Raw genomic sequence first — 9,077 nt, forward strand, 5'->3', positions numbered from 1 at the left:
TAACAGACCTCAATCTTTATAGAATAATGAGTACTAAGGAACGGACCTCAATCGTTTATAGAATAGTGAGTTGGAAAGGACTCGATCCTTTATAAAATAATGAGTATGAACGAGCTCGATCGTTTATAGAATTATGAGTAGGGACGAACTCGGTCATTTAAAGAATAATGAGAAAAAACGGACTCGGTCATTTATAGAATAATGAGTAAGAACGGACGGGATCGTTTTTAGAATAATGAGAAAAAAAGGACCTCAGTCTTTATAGAAAAATGAGTAGGAACGAACTCGATCGTTTATAGAATAATGAGTAGGAACGAGCTCGATCGTTTATAGAATTATGAGTAGGGACGAACTCGGTCATTTATAGAATAATGAGAAAAAACGGAATCGGTCATTTATAGAATAATGAGTAAGAACGGACGGGATCGTTTTTAGAATAATGAGAAAAAAAGGACCTCAGTCTTTATAGAAAAATGAGTAGGAACGAACTCGATCGTTTATAGAATAATTAGTAGGAACGAGCTCGATCGTTTATAGAATTATGAGTAGGGACGAACTCGGTCATTTATAGAATAATGAGAAAAAACGGACTCGGTCATTTATAGAATGATGATTAAGAACGGACGGGTTGTTTGTAGAATAATGAGAAGGAACAGACCTCAATCTTTATAGAATAATGAGTACTAAGGAACGGACCTCAATCGTTTATAGAATAGTGAGTTGGAAAGGACTCGATCCTTTATAGAATAATGAGTAGGAACGAACTCGGTCGTTCATAACGCTGCTGTGTAAAGAAAACTGAAATTATTTTCCTTTCCAGCCAAAAACAGGGTATCATATAGTCTTTAACGATAGTCTGGTGTTTACATCGTTGGCACACACCCAAATTGTACTTACAAAAATGAGTTTCCATTCATTCCTGTTGAAATGCCATATTCCGACAAAAACACTGAGGATTATGAATCGCATATTTTCACCAACCCTCCAAAAATATCAATCTATTTTTTTTTTTTTATTATACAGAGAGTTTTCTTATTTTTCATATAGTTCTGCGTACCTTTAAGTTCGGTGCCTTTTCGTGCATGATATTTTAAATAGTAAGTATATTTCTCTGTTCTGCCAATGACATAATGGTTTGAGCATACTTAGCATCTCTTTCATGATGTTAACTCTTTAAACCAGATTTTATCCCAACCACAGTTGTATGCGCCTCTCCCAAATCAGCAACCTTCAATTGCTAGTTTATCTCTGCATATGCTCATTTGTTTTGAATGGAACAATTTGGTTAGATATTTTGTAGTCCGGAATAGAAAATCGAGAGATATGCGAAAAAAAATATTCTGAATATCTGAGTATATTTTGTGGGCTTATTACTTTAATACCGGCGTGTCTAGATTTTTTTCTTTGGTTCTACGTTAGATCTGGCCATTTGTATTCCACCTAACCCCATTGCTTTTTGACTGAGTTTTCCGGAACGAATGTGAATTGGATGTCTGTTTTCCCGATTGACGACAGAGTTTCTCCCTTGATCGTAGTTTCCTTTCATCTGTTCACGAACACAACATTCATGAGAAACACGACGGATGTCAGAGAGAAACGACAAACCACTAGTTTGAGCAAGAAAACTTAGTGCATCCAAAAAAGTATTCAGCTACCTAATACAACTTCTTGGCCTAACGATAAGCGAAAAAAAGTTGTGCGCTTTCTTGTCCCGGGATTTGTCTTTGTCCCGTGTTCCCTTCTTCTTGACTAACGTTTCGATTGTCTACCCTTTCCTTATGAATGTGGAAGACTATCCGATGCCTTCTTACTATTTTCTTGCTGGTGGTTTGATCAGTAATATTGTAATGGACATTAAAATAAGATATGAAGGATATATAATGAAGCATATTCCAAAATGACAGAAATCTAATGCCAAAACTAGAAAATTATTCTATAAACCAAGGAAGCAGCATCTTATATTAAAAAGTATATTCCAATTTCCTTCTATATTATTTGAAAAAGTGCTAGCAGCACAGTTATTGGAATATTTGATAGGTTTTATTGCACCGTCAGGCAAGGACATTAATGCAAAACTACTATTAAAAACTTTTGAAAGATTAGAAACTGGGTTTAGATTGCAATGCATATTTGGCTGCTACTTTCATGGGACTTATCGATAGCTATTTCATTTAACTTAATGCAGCCAAACAAGAAAAAAAACAAGGCAATTGCTGTTGTGGAAAAGTCTTATTACAAAGCACCCATGTTTTTACTACTGATAATGCAGACATTTTTTGGGATGAAACTGTCAAACTATTTGAGTGTAGAAATTAATTAGATGTTAAATTTATTTATAAACCTCATCAAGCATATATGTCAAGAAAGCTGTGTAACATTTAAATATTTTGAGGCTTATTGGTCACATGCTGATTAAAGTTAATAGACTTGCCATTGTTTCATAGATTTATTATGTTGTCCGACTTTAATTGTTGCCGATTATGATCGCATTCTTGTTTTTATTCCAATACGAGAAAAAATGACAACAGATCTAAGAGAAAACATTAAGATAATAATCTGTTTTCTCTAATTCTTCGTCATATTATCCCTTTCTGCACCCATTGTATAAAAAAAAATTAATCAACGTGTGGTTCGTTTGATCTCAGTTCTTCATTGGTTAAAATCCGATTATGACGTCGAATTTTCTTGCTTTCCCCTGAATTTCCTATTATGACGGCATGAAAAAAGGCGACCATGCCTGATGACGTCACATAGAAAGAGCACATCTTTTTGCAGATCATTCGAAAAGAATGAATAAATTTGCCTGCGTATTGTTTGAAAATCATTAGAGAAACAGATTCCACCACCAAATCTCGTAATACGATATTTATCCACTCTCGACAGTTAAATTTGAAATATTTAAAACGCTCGGCGAGCCTCGCGTTTTAAATTTGAAAATTTAACTGTCTCGAGTGGATAAATATCGTATCACACTCGATGCAGTGGTAGAATCTATATGTAAAATGTGTACCAGGCTGACACTAGTAAGATCAGTAGATTTGAACACCCACTGTATTATCAGACCTTATGGTCAAACAAGATAATAGATACAACTTTAAATTTTCTAATTGATTTCAAATTCCATATGATAAGACCACAAGGTATGGGAAACAGTCTTTCATTTACACTCCTCTTATTTTTGGAATTCCCTATCCGAAGATATCAGGAAAAACCCTTAACTTCATCCATTTTAAAAATCTGATATATTTTTCGGAATGGTAAAAGATATATCTTTAAACAATAAAGAATGAAACTTTTTTTTACTGTTGTCATACATGTGCGCGAATGGCCGAACAATTTGATTATGTATATGATATTGGTATTGGATTTCTGAAATAGATAAGCTGAAACTTCACTGATGACACAAATTGGTGCGCCGAACGTAGCTTAATTCGACAGCATGCAGCTGTCGAAAATTTGAAAATTGGGCAAGTATCGGAACGCAATACTCATAGTGACACACTATTAGTTCTGTAAACTACATGTAATTCGTGATCTTCACCGGGAATCTATGAGCTCGTTTCTCCTATGAAGTCCGAAATACAACTATATTATACTTGAGTGCCCTGTTTTCAACATTAATCATATTTTTTTCTTTGGGACAGGACAATTGTTTTTAGCCCTCACGTTATTTTTTTGATTTCTATCAATTTTAATTATTTTCGCGTTTTTCTGTATTATATGAACATAAATATACTAGAAATAACCTGTATTTGCTATTTTCTATCAATTCCAAGTTTACTTACTATCCACAGTGGTCACTGATATACAACTATATCATACTTGACGGCCCTGTTTTCAACATTAGTAATATTTTTTTATAGGGAATAGAGGCTCGTATCCCCTGTCCATATGTACTTAGGGACAGGACAAATTTTTTTTAGCCCTCCCCTTTTTTCTAAAATCCGTTATTTTTTTTCTTTTAATTTTAAATATTTTCGCGTTTTTCTGTATTATATGAACATAAATATACTAGAAATAACTTGTATTTGCTATTTTCTATCAATTCCAAGTTTACTATCAACAGCGGTCACTGATCGCTTTGGATATTAAACTTGGAGTGACCGCTGTGGATAGTAAACTAGGAATTGATAGAAAATAGCAAATAAAAGTGATTTCTAGTATATTTATGTTCATATAATACACAAAAACGAGAAAATAATTGAAATCGATAGTAAACACAAAAATAACGGATTTTAGAAAAAAGGGGGAGGGCTAAAAAATATTGTCTTGTCCCTAAGCACCCATTACCCTGTCAAGGTATCCTGTCAAATGTACAGGAATAGCCGGGATAGTTTTCTCAGGTATAGTATAATACAATATTAAATTGTAAATGATTTTTTTTAGTTATGTCCCTTTGGCTAACAACTTGATATAATTGTTTTACCAATCTTGTCCCTATTTCAGAAACGGGTTTGGTCGGAACCTCCAAAATCAATAAACTTAGGTATTTTCCCTCGGAATACAAGCTTCTATTATATTATCATCAAGATTGGATATCACTAACTAAATTAATAGCCTGGAAATCAAATGTGAACGAACGACGACAGACCCATAAATATGAGTCATTTATTCAAAAGAGATCTTAAAATAACTAATAATTACATATTGAATAAAATACAATTCTGTTTACCTACACAATTCATACATTGATGAACAGCAGAACTAAATAATGATAATATACATAATGCTAAAGTTGGAAGTAAGCTTAGAACATGCAGGAAGTTTAAGTCTTGCTTTCAGCTTGAAACATATCTGAGGTATGGCAATGAAAACCAGAGGAGTTTTCAATTAAATTTAGACTTAGTGCTCATAGCTTAAATATTGAAAAGGGAAGATATAAGAATCTACGACTCTTTTCACAAAAAATCTTACGATTAAAATTGATCGTAAGTTATACTGAAATGTGTATGGCTTACGAGTATTTTCACTCTTAAGATTTTTTGTGAAAAGAGCCGCTGGATATTAAAGATATAATATGTGATATTTGCCATAATAAAGTAGAAGATGAGGTTCACTTCTTATTTCCTTGTCCTTGTCTCCATAATGTGAGAAATGACTAATAAAATTTTTTCAGCAAAAATTGTAAAACTTTTCTTTTTTGTCCCCTGATACTAAATTAATTTGGTTATTCAGTAATGAAGTTAAAACATTATATTAAAATTAAGTTGTATCTTGTAAACTTTGTTTGATAAAAGAGAGGAAATATTAACAAACTAGTCATGTGCATAACTAATATATTTTTACAGTTAGTAGATTGCTACTTTGGAGTAGGAGTTCTCTCCCCTCCCCAGGTAGAGACGCCTCAAAACTATACAATAATGGTTTACTTTTATAAATTGTAACTTGGATGGAGAGTTGTCTCATTGGCACTCATACCACATCTTCCTATATCAATTTATTATATTGTACTTCAGGTTTTTTTTCTGCTCCATTATGATAAATATTCAATTATAAAAATAACTTTTTTCTTGTTTATTTATGAATCTGTTTATTTAGTTATGAGTGATTGTATTGCTCTATTTAGGGCATATTGGTTGGAAGTAATACAATATGTCTATGTCTATGTCTATACGATCGCAAATGGTTGCGGTCGTATAAAAAACGACACAAAACAAAACAAAAAAAATCACTTAGAAATTAAATTCTCAATATAGTCCTTACAGACAGAAGATATTCAAATTTAAAACTGCCTGCTCTCTGACTTCTGAAATTTGGTATCGTTACTTTGAGACTTAAACTAACAATCGCAACTCCTCTATCTTATGCCTTCTCTGATATATAATCAAATCAAACACAGAACACAATTATGTAAGGTTATGTGGGTCTGATTTATAAAGATTGCTGTGACATACACCTACTAAGATATAGGTATCATGGTAAACAGGAACTGGCAGTCTATTATTGGGACCCATGTAAACAAAACAGGTGCTAGTGAAATTATCTTCGATAGACAAATCTACATAAATAAGTATACTAATCTTGTGAAGTCATTTCAAGATACATATCTAGATGGTACACATTATGCATCCTCTTGGTCAAAGGATTTTGGCTTTGTTGATGTTTGTATCGCTCGTAGAATCAATGGCCGTCAATGGTTTAAATCCACAAGTACAAAGGGACATTGTGGGCAGTTCTGGTGGACAAGCACTGGATTTAGCATTTGTTATGGACTGTACTGGGAGCATGGGATCGTATATAGATACTGCCAGACAACATATCCAGGCCATTGTTGACGAAATTGTAACTTCTTCCAACACCACTGTTCGCTTAGCATTGATTGAATATCGAGATCATCCTCCGCAGGATAATACGTTTGTTACAAAAACATATAATTTTACCGATTCCGTGTTCAGGATGAAAATTTGGCTAAATGCTGCGCGCGCCACTGGAGGTGGGGATGGTCCCGAGGCAGTGGCTGAAGCTTTGTTCAAAGCCACGAAACTATCATGGCGTCCCGAGGCCACCAAAATAACTGTACTGATTTCTGATGCACCTCCTCATGGACTTGTTCCGTCGCAAGACAGTTCATTTCCAAACGGATCTCCTACTGGACACGATCCAATGAAGATAGTTCGTGACCTAGCTCAAATGGGTGTGACCTTATATGTTATTGGTTGTGAACCAGCTATACTTCCGTATAAAGACTTTTTCATGGCACTTGACTATTTGGCCGGTGGGCAATACGTACCTCTGTCAAGGCCGGAGCTTCTGGTTGATGTTATAACAGGTGGTGCACAAGAAGAACTGTCAATTCAAAAATTCGATAAGCTCGTGCAGGCTGAGGTCCAGAAAGCAATTGCAGCAGGAGGCCCTATTAATAAAGAGAAAATTTCACAAACTGTATATAACGAGCTAGTTAATTCGGGAGCAACGTCGACTCATTTGTTATTAAACAATGCAACGTTAGAAGGCACAACTGATGCCGCAAAACAACTAGCATCGGCTACATCCATGGCGGAAGTACGACTACATTTCCATATGGCAACTGCAAAACCTTACACTTATCCAACATATATTCCAGGACACCCTTATCCAACGTATGTTCCAGGAAAGTATGCACCACTTCCTACTCTTGGTCCAAGATACACTTATCCACCAGGATATACGGGGAAGCCTTTTCCACCAGATCTTCCATCGACTAAAGCAATATATCTTACTCCGGGTCCGGGATTCACATATCCACCGTCTGGTACATATAAACCAGGAGCGTTAACAGGATTAGGAGGTTCAGGTACAGGAACAGGAACAGGGACGGGAACAGGAACGTTAACAGGATCAGGAGGTTCCGGTTCCGGTTCAGGTACAGGAGACACATATAGTGCTGTTCATTCGGGAATTAGTATCGACCAAGTCGACAGATTAGTACAGAAAGCTTTTGGTTGATTTCACATCTAACGATTAAAGGATTTTTATATCAATATGTTCATAAATCATAATACATATCAAAGAATAAGATAATTAAATTATTTTCTGCATTTTTAATTTGCTTAGAATTTACAGATAAATGTCAGCTTTTATCGTTACTTTGTGTCTGTCGTCGTAAACTGTCCTTTTCAACAACTCCTTAGAAACTTTATTGCTTTATTGAGGGCTGCGTCAGTGAAAACCAAATTTTGTAGTTATGTGATCAGATGGTCCTTTACAAATGTCAGATGATTGACAGGTGCATTTCTGAAAAAAAAACTACAGCGATAACTTGAATCAAACTTGAAATTGTTTTTGTATGATCTTCACAGGTTTTTCCAAATACTCAACCCTACCTAAAAAATCCAGAACAAAAAATTCTGAAAGAACGACCTTTGTTTTTTTTTTCTTAAAGTTTTTCTATTGCCTTGAAGGCAGCGGTAGACAACCAACTAGAATCGTTTTGTCAGGAAAAAGGGGAACCAAAGGACTAAGACAAATATGTTGTATACAGTTGCCTTCTAGTTCGATTTTGAGCGTCATAATCCATATGTTGTATACAGTTGCCTTCTAGTTCGATTTTGAGAGGCATAATCCCTATGTTGTATACAGTTGCCTTTTAGTTCGATTTTGAGTGGCATAATCCATATGTTGTATACAATTGCCTTTTAGTTCGATTTTGAGAGGCATAATCCCTATGTTGTATACAGTTGCCTTTTAGTTCGATTTTGAGTGGCATAATCCCTATGTTGTATACAGTTGCCTTTTAGTTCGATTTTGAGAGGCATAATCCCTATGTTGTATACAGTTGCCTTTTAGTTCGTTTTTGAGTGGCATAATCCATATGTTGTATACAGTTGCCAGTTGCCTTCTAGTTCGATTTTGAGTGGCATAATCCATATGTTGTATACAGTTGCCTTCTAGTTCGATTTTGAGTGGCATAATCCATATGTTGTATACAGTTGCCTTCTAGTTCGATTTTGAGTGGCATAATCCATATGTTGTATACAGTTGCCTTTTAGTTCGATTTTGAGAGGCATAATCCCTATGTTGTATACAGTTGCCTTCTAGTTCGATTTTGAGTGGCATAATCCATATGTTATACACAGTTGCTTTCTAGTTCGAAGTACAACTCTACCCAGGGAGAGGATAATTTAAAACATAAGTTTAAGGACAGACAACATCATAGGCATTGCAAACGGAAACAAGACAATATTTTCAAAACACTACACAGAAAACTATCTATTGAGCAACATAAACCCAACCAAGTGCTCTGCTGCACTTAGTGTTTCTCATGCAAGTAAAAATGCAAAGACGTAAAGTCATACATGGGGAAAGGCAGACATGAATGTTGTTAAGACACATGGAACATAACCATTGTCATCTATCATACAATTTTTCTATAAAGGTCAAACAAGTCATGATGGTGTGTGTCTTTAAAACATTCAAAAAGATTACTTCAAACGTAAACAACTAAGAACCCTTGGTTCAATTGTTTACTTGTAAGTAGCAAACCTTTATCAAGGAAATATTGAAAGGAGATGATCATTATCAAATGAATACTAATTGATTGTTTGTTGTTTAACACTCAGTCTACCATAAAACCATGCAAAACAGTCCACAAGGGGGGT

At 34.8% G+C, this 9,077-nt stretch overlaps 1 protein-coding gene across 1 annotated transcript; it reads left to right on the plus strand.

The window, feature by feature from the left end:
* The first annotated feature begins 6,123 nt into the window (after window positions 1-6,123).
* Window positions 6,124-7,425, plus strand: LOC127727006 (uncharacterized). Its single transcript, XM_052234377.1, has one exon. It carries the CDS (start codon window positions 6,124-6,126, stop codon window positions 7,423-7,425), a length of 1,302 nt encoding a protein of 433 aa, XP_052090337.1.
* Window positions 7,426-9,077: the final 1,652 nt, after the last annotated feature.

This window comes from Mytilus californianus, unplaced genomic scaffold (assembly GCF_021869535.1).
Source record: "Mytilus californianus isolate M0D057914Y unplaced genomic scaffold, xbMytCali1.0.p SCAF_19, whole genome shotgun sequence".
NCBI lineage: Eukaryota > Metazoa > Mollusca > Bivalvia > Mytilida > Mytilidae > Mytilus > Mytilus californianus.

Coding starts and splice junctions, on each gene's coding strand:
- LOC127727006 (XM_052234377.1), top strand. CDS start 6,124: ATGGCCGTCAATGGTTTAAATCCACAAGTACAAAGGGACATTGTGGGC.